The sequence below is a fragment of the Cynara cardunculus genome, assembly GCF_001531365.2.
Source record: "Cynara cardunculus var. scolymus isolate 2C chromosome LG 16, CcrdV1, whole genome shotgun sequence".
NCBI classification, from domain to species: Eukaryota; Viridiplantae; Streptophyta; class Magnoliopsida; order Asterales; family Asteraceae; genus Cynara; species Cynara cardunculus.
Window position 1 is genome coordinate 21,044,815 of NC_037543.1, and position 17,506 is coordinate 21,062,320.

General features: G+C 33.8%; 1 protein-coding gene across 1 annotated transcript; it reads left to right on the plus strand.

Moving 5' to 3' along the window:
• The first annotated feature begins 5,386 nt into the window (after positions 1–5,386).
• Positions 5,387–13,609, plus strand: LOC112529110 (protein TRM32-like). The gene is made up of 7 exons (XM_025140184.1): positions 5,387–6,417; positions 7,151–7,344; positions 8,415–8,482; positions 8,573–9,965; positions 10,863–11,023; positions 11,848–12,022; positions 12,685–13,609. The coding sequence occupies exons 2-7, from the start codon at positions 7,194–7,196 to the stop codon at positions 13,257–13,259; spliced, it is 2,523 nt and encodes an 840-aa protein (XP_024995952.1). The 5' UTR covers positions 5,387–6,417; positions 7,151–7,193; the 3' UTR covers positions 13,260–13,609.
• The last annotated feature ends 3,897 nt before the right edge of the window (positions 13,610–17,506 follow it).

The following is a 17,506-nucleotide window of genomic DNA, read 5'->3' on the forward strand; positions in this document are numbered from 1 at the left end:
GAATAAGTGTCTACATTTATATTTTAGTTTGTCATGAAATAAATGCCCACTTTTGAAATTAAGTAGTTACTTTCTCATTCTACCCATGATTATAAAATGGAGCATTTTTTCCCCTTCTTGTTGTTAAGGGTAAAATTGTCATTTGGTTAGTTAAAAACTGTAATAACTACATATTCGTAAAATTGTATGTCATTTTTTATTATAAACTGGGATAGAGGAAGTGTTATATATTACAGTTAGGAAATACGTTTTTTTGACATATAAATTAAAAGAAAATTAATTGTTAATTAAATATCTGAAATACTATTTAGTAAAAACCGAACAAAAAGAAAGTTGCAGATAAAATGAAAATTATTAATTTCTCGTTGAAGGACAAAAACAAATTAGGCACGGTACAAACCTGACTCGAGCTCACAAATAATCACCTCTACTTTGGGACCCCCTCTCCCCTCCCCTCACCTCAATTTTAGTGGAAGCTTTCTGTCTCACAAATGCTCATGTCACAACCATCCAGTTAACCACCCTGTCTTTGTACGGTACGTAACATTCTTGATTTTTCTCTCCTATTAAATCATGAAGCATAAATACTTGAAGTCAGTCATTTTAAAATAGCATTTATTCCTCGTTGCTATAAAATACAGTAATTTTATTTACAGAAGTATTGATTTATAACAACAAAAACCCGATATACGATTCAAAAGATTTATTCATTGAAAACACCCCCATCCATCTAAATCTCACCTTCGTAAAAGATAGATTAATCAAATAACTTGTAAATCAATTTAAGTTACAGTTTAATGTTAAAACTTATAAAATAATTAAAACTCTGACGTTCTATTAATATGAAATAAATTTCTACAGTAATTATAACGATTAAAAGCAGTAAGAACGATCGAAATTAATGGTCATATACAATCAAAAAGTCAGGTTCAGAAGAAACCATAAAAAAATGAAAATTGTTGAACATCATGATAATAATTCATTTATACAGTATTCAAATGTGCATACAATTAAAACTAAGAAACATCTTCAATTACTTATATACATATGCATGCCACATAAATAGATAGTTATAAGAATGTTTTTCAATTTTTATTTTTTTAAATATTACCCAAAACACCACTACAATTAAAATACAACAATCTTTTTTTTAACCAGAAAAGTGGTGTTTAATTGGTTTGAACTTGAGCTCCAAATATTGAAAGTGTCCGGAGGTCCCAGGTTCAAATACAAGGAGAAATAAAAATCCTCTTATGACCATGAAAGTTCAAATATAGTGACTTCAAACTACCCACAAAACAGATGATTACCCTGAATTAACCAGCTCATATAGCGAGTTAGATATGTAAATTAAACAACATTTTTTTTCATAACTTATTCTTATTTTAGTTATGAAATTGGAGGAGTGGGGCCCATAAAGTTATTAAAATTGAATGTGGGCCCGAATCCATGGGGTGTGGGGCCCGTGGTCCAAATATCTCCTGAACCGTCGGCAGTCTTCTTATAGCGTCGGCAAATCTTGCCAAATAAATACCCCAAATAATCAATATTTTTAACCATTTTCACAATAAATTGTATCAAATAAAATTGATTTTATTTAATAAAATGAAATTAATTTTGTTTTATGTTTTTTATAAAGACAGGAATTTGGTAGCATGGTTCCTAAAATAGAAAAAAAAATGAGAGTTTAAAAACTTACTCCCATCTTTCTACTATAATACAAGAGTAAATCACATGTTTCTGTCTAGTACGGTTATATGTTTATAACGGTCTTTGTATCTGTTTTTGAATATAAGATTTTATGTTGGATGGGGAGGGGATTAAGTTTGTCTTATAAGGGACCTGATACCTCCTCACTAGTGTGCTTTTAAAACTGTGAGTCATGGTACGGAAAATTTGGACAATATCTAGTGCAGTTAGCTTGGGATATTATATATGGTATCAGAGTGGGGAACTAGACTCGTATTCCAAGGAGGATGTTAGGCTCCCAAGGAGGTGGATTGTAAACTCTTACATTGGTTGAGAAGGGGAACTAAGGTTGGCTTATAAGGGACTTGATACATCTTCTACCAGTTATGTTTTGAAATGTGAGTCCAAGTGTGGATAAAACGGACAATATTTGGTACGATTGGTCTGGATTGTAAGATCTCACATTAGTTGGGAAGGGGTACTAAGGTTGTCTTATAAGAGACTTGATACCTTCACGTTTTAAATATGGGAGTCTAGGTGTGGACAAAACCGACAATATAGTAATGTTACAAATTCAACAGGCCGTGTTCTTGTGGTTGCATTTCTACAACGACCTAGGTTTCGTACTCATTAATAATTGCAACTAGGGAACCAACTCATTAAATAAGATGCAACCATATAGGTGTAACTCGTTAAAGAACGTAACCATAAGGACATATTTTGTTGAATTTTCATAATATGGACAAGTATTGTTAAAAACATCTAACCACAAGGACGAAACATGTAATTTACTCTTAATAGAATTTAAATTTTTCTGTTTGACAAGAAAAATCATTAATATAGGTTTTTAAATTTGAAAATTTGAATCATTTATGACCTCTATACACTTGTCTTTGACTTTAATTTATAGTGTGGGTAGAGTTGAAAGGGGCCACCCTAGCGGGGTTTAGGGTAGAGGCCCGAAACAAAAGTGAAATGTAACGGAGCAGACACTAAGATTTCAGTGTCATGTAATGATTAATGTTTCTAAAACATACAGACACTGATGATTTAGGTGGTTATTAGTGTGTTCAGCTAGCATATTGATGCTTCACCAGTTCATGTAGTTGATGGTTTGACACTGATGTTCAACTAGCGTATTGATGCTTCAACGTTCATCTAGTTGATGGTTTGGCACAAATGTTCAGGTAGCAGATGAATGCTTGAACATTACCTAAACATTCATCTAACTGCTGATGTTCAATTAAAAGATAGATGCTTTAGCGTTCAACTAAATGATAGTTTGCTACTGATGTTCAACTAGTAGATAGATGCTTCAGCTTTAGGAAAGGAATTGCATTAGTTTCGTGACTTTTTTTTTACGATCAACTGCATATTTCGAATAATCATTTTCATTTATAGGGAGTTATTATTGTAATTAATATATGAACGAGTATGATTCTTTAATGGGATGTTTGACAGTTGTTGAATGGTTTGATGCAGAATGATTAAGTGTCTCTTATGATATAGTGCAAAATGAAATATAATTGTTTGATAATTGTTTACAATGAAATTAGAACGCTGAATGGTTAAGATACAAAATCATTCAAATTGTTTTGGAACCATTAAGAGACAAACTTTTTTTTACCAAACAAGATTCACCTCTTAATGATTTAGAGGTTGCCTCTTAATAGAACTATTAAGAATTAAACAAACAAGAATCTAAAAGGTAACGATTTTTTGTCAAGAAACCATTATGAAGATTTAAGATTATCCTCAAATTAATTTCGTGATACTCAGACATAGTTCGATCGAAATATAACTTAGAGAAACGAAGTCTCAAGCAGTCTTGGATTTTTAGCAAGAGATTTGGTTGATCGCCCGGTTTTTATTTCATTCTTGGTGAAAAAGTTCAAGGATATTATATGTATTAATCTTTAAAAATAGTGCATTTGGCGTGTAGCGCAGTTGGCAAAGAGATGGAGCGACTTTGTCCAAATACAAGACAAGTCTCGAGTTCGAACCCGGACCTCCCTAGCCTCAGTCGCCAAGTGAGCCAAAAACGTCCCCTCACATTGGTGTCTTTGTTGGTGTTCGGCTCGAGAAAATAAGATCAATCTTAATTTTGGATACAAATTTTAGAATAATATTGAACCCGATGCTTATTTAACAATTTTGAGTTATAAATTATGACGTAAATTTCAAGCTTTATAAGCTGAGTTTGGTTAACTCGTTTATTGGCTTAAGTATAATATTTGGTTTTTATTATCATTAAACTACATGTTGAATTAAATGTTGCATTTATTCGAAATAAATAAAACGTCAAGTTCAATTTAATATACGGTTTAATTAGAGTGTTTGACTGGTAATAATTAATAAAAATAAATAAATAAGTCTTATATATCAAATGAATCAGTTTCTTTTACATAAATAGTCTACTTACTCCTTGAAATAAAAATAAGTTATGCATTTATCTTATTATTCAGACTCTATTTTCGAATTAGATATACTGTATATTTTGATTTTTCTTACTGCATTTTATAAACTAACTGATAAATTATTTGTTGACTTATAAACTAATAGTTAAAGAATTAGGTGTTAGCTGATAAAGTAACTGCATTTGGTAAATACGAGCTAATAATGTAAATACCTAATACCAAAGGGCCTTTGGCCTAGCGGTATGCGAGTCTTTTGTCTCCTAGGAGGTCAGGAGGTTTAAACCTCAGCAAAAATCTAAAAATATATAAATCCATACAATTTCTTTTATATTCAATCTCATCAATGAAAATTTAGGCTTATAGGAGAATGATCCTATTTTATTTTTTTTAAATCTAAAAATATATTTTACATAAGGGCAAATTGCATGAAAAAATAACGTACTTTAACTTGATTCTTATTTTAGGTAACGCAGTTTCAAAACTTTCATTTTGGTACCTAAGATGTAAAGTTTTAAATAATTAAGTACCCGAGTAACTAGTTGAAGCATTAACCGGTTACCATGCTGATGTGTCGAATGATGTGGTATGCAACTCAATATTATTTGTTGAAGCATTAACCAGATACCGCATCACTCGTCATATCAGCATGATAACCAATACTTCAACCGGTTACCCGGGTATTTAAATGTTTAAAACCTTACATCTTATGTATCAAAATAAAAGTTTTGAAAGTACATCATCCAAAATAAAAATCAAGTTAAATTAGATTATCTTTCTATGTAATTTAGTTTTTACATGAATATATAAAGCATTTATATAAACCCTGACTTAAATAAGAATTTTGAATCCAAAAGTAACTGAAAATGAACTATTTAGATAACATTTCTACCATGATTGACTAAAATAGGATTTGGTAGAGACTTAGAATTTAGAAGAAGAAGTAAACGACAAATTTGGATGGGATAAACCGGTTGTTAGACTGTCTACAATATAAATACATTTATCAAAAAACCATATAATAATTAAATAAAACTTTTTATTTAATTAAAGAACACCAACGGCCCATTTTCAGCCCCCACCAACCTTCACCCCCACAAAAAGTTGTATCTCCTTCTCTCAAACCTCAAACAGTACTAGTCAATTCCGCCCCACCCCCACCCCCAAGAAATCCTTCTCTATGTGTACATAAAACAATATGAAAACTGTGATTCTGTGTGTTTTTTTGTGTATGGCAGAGAATCACAGATGATGAGATTGATGATGGGTTGAAAATGGGCAAAAACTGCAGAAAACAACCAGAAAAAAAGCATTGGAAACTTTAGTCCAAAGCTTTCCTTTCTCTTTCATAATCTGCTGTGTATGTGTGTGTGTTTTCAGTGTGAATTTAGTGTGTGTGTGTGTGTGATGAAATTGATGGGCCCACTACATCAATGCAAGACCTAGGTGTCATCTTTCATTCTCTAAACTCCAATTCTATTTTTCACCATCTTTCCCTAAAACACAAGTAGCAAAAACAGATGTAGCCTCTTGTTCTTTCTTCTTTTTGAAGCTTTCTCTTCGTAGTCATCATCACCCCATTAACAGTTTTTTTTTCCTCTCAAATTTCTGAAATAAATTTGTGGGTTTTAATGTTTAATTCATTTGGGGAACTGGGTCTCTCTCTCTTTTTGGTATCTTGATCTTATTTTGTATTCATGTTTTCATATATAAGTGATATTGAAGCATAAAGATTGTGTTCTTCACAAGGGTATATGTGTCTTTTATGAAAAAAGATGGAGAACTTACCCACATTGAATTGAGTTTCAATTTTTGTTGGGTATTTATTTTTTAGAAAAAAAAGATTGAAAATTTGAGATACTCATATTGATTTAAGTTTCAATTCTTGTGGGTTTTCTTCACAATCTGTTGGTGAAATCTTGACTTCAGTTTTCGGGGTTTTTTTGGGGATTTCAAATCTTGAAAGGCAAGATTGGATGTCTTCTAAGGTGTTGATGATCACATTCTTCAAGTAATTTGACCACCAATCACATTGATGAATTGGGGGTTTTAGTTTGAAGAAATCCCAAGCAAGAAAACCAGTTTTAGGGTCTAAATTCACATGTGAATATTTATTTGATGCCAATTGGGTGAAAAGAGAAAAAGGGCAAAAAGGGGTTTTGATTCTTTGCCAACCAAAGAATTCTACAGTTTCTTGAAGTTTACTCCTGTTTTAAAGCTTGAGGATTTGAAAATTGGGAATTTTCTTTAAAGATCATTTGGCCAGCTGCACAATTGTTCTTGTTTGATATCATCAAAGACTTCTAAACCTCAGGTACTTTCTTCTGTCTTACATTCCAATTAATCAGAATTTTGCCTTCTGTAAGTTAATCATTTTAATGTAGTATTTGATCCTGTTCTGTTAACATCAATTCTGCTTCATCTTTAGCTATTCATATGTATGTATATGGGTCAGGTTCATGGGAAAAACCACAAAAAAATGAAAAACAGAGGAACACCTCGGTAACCGTTCATTGAAACTTATGCACATGTGCATACAAGTAATTTGTAAGCAATTTGTCCGGTATGCACACATGCATGGAGACCGAGAAACAACTTCAGTTTCTTGTATGCACGTGTGTATATCGTATAGATGAATGTTTATTAGGGTATTCTTCAGTTTTTCATTTTTTGGAGGGTTTTCCCCTGAACCTTCCTCATATGTATGTATATACATAGAGGGAGACTCAGATTCAGGTGGAACCACAAAAAAGTAGAAAACTGAGGAACACCCTAATAACCATTCATTTGTCCAACATGCACATGTGCATAAAAGTAATTGAAAGGTTTTTTTCGATTCCTGTGCACTTGTACATTTTATGCACATGTGTATACCGGACGAATTAATAGTTACTAAGGAAAAGAAACTAAGAAAAACCATTAGGAATGCTTTAAAGAGACGATGATCATATACTGATGTCTTTATAGAGATTTGAACTCACAACCTACACATTGTTGAACAATATCATCTAATCTCATATATCTTTGTTGGTATTCTTCTTTATCAGGTCGAGTATCATTTGCCGAAGTTGAAAAAACTCTTGTTTCATTATGGCCAAGAGATCAAATAAAGGCAACCCGCAACAAAACAAAGATCAAGCAGGGTGTATGTCGGGACTTATCAGTATTTTTGACTTCCGGCATGGTCGAACCACTAGAAGACTGCTTTCAGATAGAAGACTCATGCCTAAAAATACCGTTGGTAAGCATAAAACAATAACAAATATTGCATTCGGTATAAATATTTGAAATGTCTTTGTAGTTGTTGAAGTCTCATATCAGCTAGACTTCGACAATTTCTCCTCAATATATGGAATTTCCATTCTCTATTTTGGAGAGTAATCTAAAGGGTTCCAAGTATTCTTTCATGGTATCATAACCAAAATGTTCCACTCCAGAGACTCGACACTTAGGGATAATCCTTGCCCATCTAGCCTCCGTTGGAGTGGGCGTGTTGGAGTCCCACATTGGCTAAACTTAGACAATTTCTTCTCAGTATATATATATATATATATATATATATATATGTTGGAAGCTTCATTCTCTCCACAAGGGCTTTTTTGGAGAGTATTCTAATAGTGTTCCACTTACTTTCACCTGGTATCAGAGCCAAGGTCTACCGGTTTAGGAACTCGACACTAGGAACAATTTGTACACCTCTAGCCTCTGTTGGAGGGGGGTATTGGAGTCCTACGTCACGTAGACTTGGACTATTTATCCTCGGTATATGTTGGAATCTCATTCTCTTCTGTGCTCTTTTGGACAGTAATCTAAGGGAAGTTTACATAAATAGCCAAAGCTAATAGGTGGTTTCACTTTTTAGCCATTTTCTAACCCAAGTTCACTTTTTAGCCATTTTCTAACCCAAGTTCACTTTTTAGTCATTTTCTAATCCAGGTTCACTTTTTAGCCGGGCCTTACGCAGAAGGCTTATGCATATGCATAAAGATTGGTTTTCGGAAAAAAAAAAAGAGTTCTTACGTAGAAAGTCGAATCCTTATGCATAATCCAATTTTTGAGTAAGGATCTTTATTACTTCTTTTTGACTGAAAACCAATCCTTACGCATATGCGTAAGCCTTCTGCGTAAGGATTGGCTAAAAAGTGAATTTGGATAAGAAAATGGGTAAAAAGTGAAACCCCATTTGTTGATCGGCTATTTCTGTCAATTTCCCATAATCTAATGGGGTTCCACATATTTTGACGGTAGTTACAACCAAACCAAACACACTTTTTCTTGTGTTATTGCTTACAATTCTCGGGTTTTCCGCAGCTTCTACATATCCTACCTCGGAAGCGAATATGATCACAAGTTCTGAAGAAAAGCATGTAAGCATTAAGGTGAGGGATATGAATATAATGTTCTTAAACGTGTGCGATTATCGACCCTAACTATTCTCATACGTATTTTATGTCGATTTATTCTCTTAGAATGTTAGCGAAGGCGAGAAACCAACAGTTGATGTTGTGAAGACAAGTGTGAAGGAACTCATGGAAGAAGAAATGGTCATCGAGCAAGCTTCCACGAATGAAACTGATGGCGATGACGTGGGATTATTCGATTCAGAATGTGGCAGCCATGAAAAGAACCACAAACATACAGAAAAAACGTCAAATAAAGCTTTCGAGAATCTTGATATCGCTGTTAGTGGTCAAGATTCGTCTCAGAAAGCATCACAGTTTAGTGATCTCGAAGCTCTAATGAAAGAAATCTTGTTGATTTATCAGAGAAGGAACGATCGGCAAAGTGATCTTGATGTAGGGAGAAATTGGACTTTTTCTATCGTTGAAGAGAAGTTGAGTGCAGCTGTTGAAGATTTCATGAACGAAAAGTTGAATGATGGAGACCACGAGAAAATCCGACGTTCGAAAGACTTCATCGACACGTTTCAGATGTTGAGTTCGAATAAAGAACTGTTCTTGAAACTCCTTCAAGATCAAAATCCAGATGTTAATGGAGATGAAGACCAAAAGTCGAAGTTAAAGTCAACGACGAGATCAAGCTCGTTAGAAAACGAGCCAAGCAATTCACGACCAGATGTACCTGCAACTCGTAAACATCGAAACTTCTTTAGAAGGAGGGGCAAGTCACATGAAAGTATATCGTTAAAGGGAGATGATAGTCCGTTGCATTCGAGTAGAATCGTCATTTTGAAGCCAAATTCTCTCAATAATCGACTTAAAATGGAGAATGAGGTTCATAGCGAAAGAATCTCGTCCCATTTTTCATTCATGGAGATCAAAAAACGACTTAAAAACGTTATGGGAAAGGAGCAAAAGGAGCAACGTAAACCGGGAATTAGTGAAAAAACAGTTGTTGAAGGAAGTAGTGGATGGAGTTCTCCAAATAGAGATCATTTCTACACGGAAAGATTTGCTAAAAGGGTCGAACGGGTTTCAAAGTTACGTGAACCCGAAACCGAAACCGAACAAAACGAGAAAGATGAAAATGGTGATTCTAGCCGTCGGATTTCTAGTATCTACATAGAGGCCAAGAAACATTTATTAGAAATGCTAAGTGGTGGTGATAAAGATGCCGAATTGTTGATAGAAAGTCTACCAAAAGCTCTAGGAAAGATTCTTTCGTTTCCGGAATACGATTCTCTTTCTCCCGGTTCTAGTCTTCGAAAAGAGAATGATCACGGTCTTGTGACGGAAAATACTAGACTTTCTTCATGTGGGAATTTTCTTACGGACAACGAGAGTCAACCGTGCGGATCTAGTGTCGATCTTGAAGACGAATCACGGGTTTCTAATGAAGTTAATCGTGATGTATGCGGTGGAGGTATTTCGTCTACTACTATGGAAGATACAAATCCTGAAGGTATTGTATTTCAGTATTGTTGATAGAGTGTCATGTCAGCTAGACTTGATCAATATATGTTGGAACCTCCTTTATGCTCTTTCCAAGAGTAATTTAATGGGGGTTTTACGTATTTTTAACATGGTATTAGAGCCAGAGCCTACCAAGACTTGGTACTTAGGGTGCATTTGATACACCGGATAGAATAGAACAGGGACCACTATTCCATGTTTACAGGACTTTTATATGGAATAGACAGGAACACAGCGTTCCACCCCCACCCTATGGAACAAATTGAACAGACCTAATTTTACCAATATAACATCAAAATAGAACTTAATTAATTTCTAAAACATCAAATACGTCTCCCTTTTTACATTTTATTCATTCTTTAAATTTTATTTATTGTATTTTTATGCTATTTAAACTTTCGCTTTACTATCGTCAAAATATTGTTTTTATAAGGTTTTGATATTTTGGTTAGTTTATATAATTTAATAAATATTATTAATAATAACATAGTATAGAAAATGTATAAAATAAAAATTGGAAACTACATAAACTTTTTATTTTAATGTCATTTTTTAATCGTCTTGACGAAAATTTTCTAATAATATATTTCGTAATAAAAAAAATTATTTTTATTATAATTTAATAAATTACATAAATTAATCAAAATATATAAAAGATGTAATCAACTCATTAAGGGTATGTTGGTCATTTTATATGCCCTGTTTTGCTCTATCTTACCAAAAACACCGAACAACTGTTCTGTTCTGTTCTGTCTTGTTCCACCACATTCTGTCTTCTCTTGACTGCCTGGATACCAAACGCACCCTTAGCAACAATTGAATCAAATGTTGGTACCGTTAAACGTTCTATTTTTGCTATTTATATATGTTATCGATACTTATGCAGGAGGCCTACAGATTGAAAAACCAAGAAATCAAGAAGAAGTGGAAGTCTTTGATGTTTCTTGTGAACCATGTAGTTATTTGGAAACCATAGATGATGATGACCAAAATGGTGAAATTGTCGAAATATCTGATGAAGAAAGTTCTCCGAAATGCTTGAAAACGGTAATTTCTTTGCACCGATGTTTATGGTCCTTTTCATTTATTTTTCACTAGTTCAAAGCCTTCACGGGAACAACTGTTCTACTTTGTTGGGTAGATATCAGGTTTGCGTACATTTTACCCCCGGCCACACCTCTGGTTGAAAAAATATATATCCAGACTAATCTTCGCAAGTTACGACTGTAAGACATCAGTCCTGATAAACTCAGTGGCCATAATTGTTGTGGACATCTAGAATTGAACCCGGGACATATGGGATATTTCACCACATCCCTCTGGGCCGCAACCACTGTGCTACAACCCTTGTGGTTTCTGGGTGGAAATATACTGGACTTGTTTGGCTTGGTTTGATTTAGGGTCGTCACATAAACAATTTGTCTACCCTTTAAGACAGATGTCAGGTTTACATACATTTTACCCCGAGCCCACCTCCTAGTGGGATATACTGCGCTCATTTGGTTTGGTTTAGGGGTCTTCGCATAAACAACTTGTCTACTATTTAGGACAGATGTCAAGTATGCATACATTTTATCCCGGACCCCACATCCTAGTGGGATATACTATGCTCGTTTGGTTTGGTTTGGTTTGGTTTGGTTTGGTTTGGTTTGGTTTAGGGATCTTCACAGAAACAATTCGTCTAGTATTTAGCACAAATGTCAAATCTACATACATATAACCTCGGGCCCCACCTTCCGGCGGGATAAACCTAGACCCCACCTCCGGGTGGGATATTGGGTGCTCGTTTGGTTAGGTCTGTGACTATCGGTTTTAATGCATTCTTTTATTTTGCTACAATTATTTTAAACATCATTTCTGTTGATTTTTAGGATTCACACGAAGAAAACGAGTTTTCTTCTCCAATGGGGTCCTCGTTTGCTAAAACAATCGAAGAACCGGAGAGTAATGCCAGCGATAAATCGGGGAAACCGAGTCCGATATCTGTTCTTGAGCCACTATTCTCGGATAACGAAATCAGCCCGGCAAGCACCGTCTCTCGACCTAGTAAGCAACCACCTTGTGCCGCCTGCTTCTTTGTTTGATTATCTTATACTCCCTCTGTCCCAAAATAAATGACCACAATGAAAAAAAAGAACACAGCTTTACACCGTCGATAATGAAAGAAGTTCGTGATCTTTTATGACAAAAATACCCACAGAGGAGAAAGTGAGAAAAACAAATATAAAGGGTATATTTGTAAAAAATGACATTTTTCCTTTCCTATCTCCTATTCAAAAACATGAAAAGTTGTTTCCTTTCCCTTCCATCCCTTTAAAAAACTTTCTTTTTCTTCCATATTCGAAAACATATTGTTAGAAATGTGTAACTATTACACTTTTTAATTGACTAAATGACAATTATGTCCTTAACAACGGAAGGAGTAATGAATTTCTCCATCTCATAATCAAGGGTAGAATTGGAAACTATGCACTTGTTTCGAAAGCGGACACTTATTTTGAGACTGAGTGAGTACACATGGCTAGAGAAAACTTTCCATTTAAAGGAAATTACGACACTTATTAAGAGTAAAATTGGAAACTATGCACTTACTTTTGAAAGTGGACACTTATTTTGGGACGGAGTGAGTACACGTGGCTAGAAAAAAAACTTTCCATGTAAGGAAATTACGACATTTTTGCTGAAATAATCTCGTACAAACTTTACAGTTGCGGCTGCAATTCAACCACTCTGCATTCGGTTTGAAGATCAAGAAATGTGTTCAAGAAACTGTATGGAGAATGAAGAATCTGCATTCGAATACGTTGAAGCCGTTCTACTAGCTTCAGATCTCAACTGGGATGAATTCGAAAGGCGGTGGCTTTCTTCGGTCCAAATTCTCGACTCATCTTTATTCGATGAAGTTGAAATCTTTTCCAGCCGGCCGTGTCACGATCAACGACTCCTCTTTGATTCCACTAACGAAATTCTAAAAGAGGTATGCGATTGTTACCTGAATTTCTATCTTCGGTTACCGTTCATCAAACAAAACATTCAACCGGTTCCAAAAGGGGAAAATCTTGTAAATGAAGTATGGGAAAGAATCGAATTACATCTAAAGAACAATTATCCGCTATCTTTGGATCGTCTTGTAAAGAAAGATTTGGGAATATCGAAAACGTGGATGGATCTTCGTTCTCATTCTCGAGAAATAGTGTTCGAGATTGATGAAAGAATCTTTGAAGATGTGATGGATGATACCCTTTTGAGTTTAGTGAATGATTGTATTCATAATGAATCATAACGCGAAACAGAAGTTTGGGATAAACTGTGTTCTGGGTCAGGTTCGGGTCAACTTGTATGCACCGTGACTGATCTGATGGGATCCTGAAGTTAACAGTCAGACAAATCTTTCAGTGACACTGCGTAAATTGAACTTTGTTGGTGGTTTTTTTAACTAGATGACATTAGAGGTGTTAGTGAGCGTATAGAGTTTGGTGTGTTTTTGAGTGTGTTTTTGGTTTTGTTTGTTTGATATATTTACTTGTAGTTACAAAACCATACAAAGGGGATTTTTCCCACCAAATAATGTTTGAATTTCTATGTCTTTTTTAAGATTTATGAAACAATCGAATAAACGTTGATTTAGATATAGCCGTTCAAGACATTAATGTGAGAATATGTGAAACCTCATATTAATCTCTAAAAGAGCCGTTGAGAAGATAAAGGGAGGTTTCAACATATATAGAGGGGAATCTGTCCAAGTCTAGTCGATGTGGGACTCTAACACGCCCCCTCCAACAGAGAGATGGGCACTTCCCAGAGTGTCGAAAGGGGGCTAGACGGGTGAAGGGCCAAGCGATTGCCCTGGTGTATCGAGTCCTTAGAGTGATAGATCTTGACTCTAATACCATGTGAGAATATGTGAAACCTCATATTAATCTCCAAAAAAGCCCTTGCGGAGAGAAAGGAGGTTCCAACATATATAGAGGGGAATTTGTCTAAGTCTAGTCGATTTGAGACTTTAACAATTATATATTTATTATTAATTAAAATCTATAGTTAATGATTAATAATTTCTTATTTAAAAAAAATATGTAGATGTGGCTTAGAGACTGTTTAGTTGGTTTTCCATTAATAGACAAAACTATGTATGTGGATCTGTCAATATAAATTGAGAAAACTTTTGTTTGGGATGGTTTTTTTTATAGATGGAAGGAACGTGTGTTTTTTATTAGGAGATACATGTTTGGAAGAAAAAAAAAACTTTGTTTTCTACATAAAGCTTCCCGACAAGCTTACAGAATAAGAGGTTGTTCGGTAATGGCTTAATGGGATATTAAGCATGTATGTCTTATTCGGTCAGCCATACATTGTTGTTCGTTTTTGGCTTATTTGATCAACCGATGGCTTAATCGATCAACCAGGAAAGTAGGGTCTTAATAGACTCAATCATTTATTCATCCCTTTATTCCAAATTTGTCCCTTTCACATTTCTAGAACCCCAAAAATCTCAGCTTCTTTCAATCTCATTTCTCTCCTTCATCTCCATCGATCTATCGTTGCTTCTTCCTCACTATCTACAACAATCGTCGTCTGCTGCTTCTTCTCACCATCGCCGGTCGTTGCCCTCTGCCTCACCATCGCTAGTCCCTACCCTCTGTCTCACACACCGACGACCCATCTCCATTTCCTCATTTGTGTTGCATTTCTCGTTTTAGGGTTTGGCTCCCGCTTTTGTCTCCTTTATGTTTGCATTCTGTTATGCAAAGACCGCCTTAAAATTAAGTTGAAATTTTGTTGACTGAATATGTAACCAATATGAATGAAAAGAAAGCAAAGTGTGATGTTTAACAACGAAATCCAGAGCCTTATATCTATACATTGTTTTCCATTTGAATTATGGGTTTTAGGTGTTATTATTTTCTCTATCTTGTTACTGATTTGTTATTACAGATCTGGGTATGTTTTCTAATTTAGGGTTTCATTTAGTGATTTGTTTGCAGTTTTATGATTTGAACTATAAATATTGTTGTTTTGATAAATGTGATCTATAATGTTCAATGTAAAACCAACGGTAAAATGATGGTTTATTCAACATAACAACCGAATAACAACTTATCTGTTAACATACAAACAACTTTATCAATATAGACAACTTTATTCATACATGTCTCAACAAAAAATGAACCGAACAACCCCTAAGTCACATTTTATATCATTAAGACACTACTAAACAATCATGTATAACTGACCGAATAAGTTGTGAGTCTCATTAAGCTCATTGAGCTACTAACAAACACACCTTTAAAGACTTTACTAATGTTAGAATAAGAAAATACCAAGTTTTCTATACACATAATATTTCTTTCGATAAAGGATTTTGTAAGTTTGTTAGCTTGGTGCAAATTCGACCCATTTACAGAACGGGTATGAGCAAGTTATCAAGTCTATAAAAAAAGACTTGAATTTGTCGTATCAGATTTGTTGGGCCAAAAAAAAAGGTTTAGCTTAGACAGTGTCCAACCGAAACCCGTAAATGATTACCGTTAACTAACGGTTCGGTTTTGTCGCACCGAGCGCTTTTCTCGTCTCTATATGGATCTTCCTCATCCGTCCTTATTTGTTATCGTAAGTTAAACTTGGTAGATATCCAAGACGATATAATATTCTTGACTAAAGTAACATACCAACGGTGATATTCTTTGTAAAAAGATGTCAAAGATTGACTACAGTTACAATGCTTATATTTTAATATAAATACAACCCAAGTCAGTTGTATTTTAAAATAACATTTGATGCACATACTAGATGGAATATGACTTGACTGGACGGTTGGTATATAACTAAAATAAGACAGATAGCTAGCCCGGAGTCATCGCATTTGAACTTCCGTGGTCACAAGAGGATTTTTTTATTCCTACTTGGATTTGAACCTGTGACCTCCCGGTACTTTTGACATTTGAAGTCAAACTCAAACCAATCAGGCACCACCCTTGTGGTTTATTTTGTAATTTATAATATACATAATATGTATATATGTGTGTGTAATGTATATTATTTTATAAGTTCATAATTTATATTAATATATAGTAATAAATTATATTACGTACATAATTTAAAATTTTATATCTTAATCTAGGTTTTATATAAAATCTATATGTAATTTTTTATATATTATATTATGTACAAATATTATGTATACATACATTTAGGGCTTGTTTGTTTTTTGAAAAAAACCACTTAATGCCTCTTAAGTTTGAACCAGTCAGACGTTTTTATTTTATTTTTTTTATATAAATAAGTGCTGAAAAGCTCTTAATTTGCTCTAAAAAAAGTGATAACATAATCACTTAAAACCTCTTAATCGCTCCCTCCAGACTCTCCCCTCTATTCTCACCTCCAGATTTAGTCCTCCAAATCTATCTCGCAAGACATTCGATCTCCAAATCAATCACGACCCAGATCGATCCACATATTCTCGTAAAATCATAACCCAGATCGATCCAAATCTATCAGATCCAAAACTTGACTGATTCAGATTTCAGACGTAAAAACAAACAGTCTGACTGATTCAGATTTCAGACTTCAGACGTAAAAACAAATAGTTTGACTGATTCAGATTTCAGACTTCAGTACCACCTCTTAAAATTCAGAAGTGAAATCAGACTTCAGACTTCAGAACCTCTTAAAAAACAAACGCCACCTTAGTTTTACAATTACGTATAAAAATGCTAGTTAATATATACAATGCTGGGTTCACATGAGATTAACATGTTCTTATGAGATCCGTAAAACCACATTTTTACATTTGAAACCTCAAAGCAAAACATTGTGAAAGTAAAAAAAATAGAACTTTCACAACAAAAACACTGTGAAGGTTACCACCACAGTATTTTGATATGAAGTTTCAAATTTAAAAAGATAGTTTAACGGGTCCCACGAAAACAACATGATGTCACATGATCCTAAGTCTCTCCCTCTACACACACACACACACACACATATATATATATGTATAAAATTATATATATTTATAAAGTATGTATACAATTATATAAACTAATCATATTTGGTAAAAAAAATACCAGTTAATAAGCTAGTTGACAGTGCAAATGAACTAAAATGACATGTTAAAAAACTGTTTAAATTTTAAAATTACACGATAAATATTCTTAATAAATTACTCTAAAAACCCATTAATAAATATAATCACAATAAAATAAACCCTAACAAAAAAATCAATTATTTAGGTTTAATTGATATTTATTGCATTTCATATCATATTTATAAATAGGAATTTTTCACATCTCATGACACAACAGTCGCATGTTAAAAAATGTAACGAATTTTATAACATTTCAAACGTAACCGAATATGAATTTTAGAAAATTTATCAGATTAATTGATTATTTTAAACAACCGTTACAAATCTTATAAAAAAGCAAAGTTTTTTAACATAAATAAATTATTTTACTAATACTCAAATATTTTATTAAAAATACTTTATTAGTAATTTTAAAAATATTAATTAATAATTAAATTTTTTAC

Excerpts from the sequence above, each read along its gene's own strand:
- LOC112529110 (XM_025140184.1), top strand. The coding sequence starts at position 7,194 with ATGGCCAAGAGATCAAATAAAGGCAACCCGCAACAAAACAAAGATCAA. Across the intron at positions 9,966-10,862 it reads GGAAGATACAAATCCTGAAG|GAGGCCTACAGATTGAAAAA; the intron begins GTATTGTATTTC and ends ATACTTATGCAG. Across the intron at positions 11,024-11,847 it reads CTCCGAAATGCTTGAAAACG|GATTCACACGAAGAAAACGA; the intron begins GTAATTTCTTTG and ends GTTGATTTTTAG.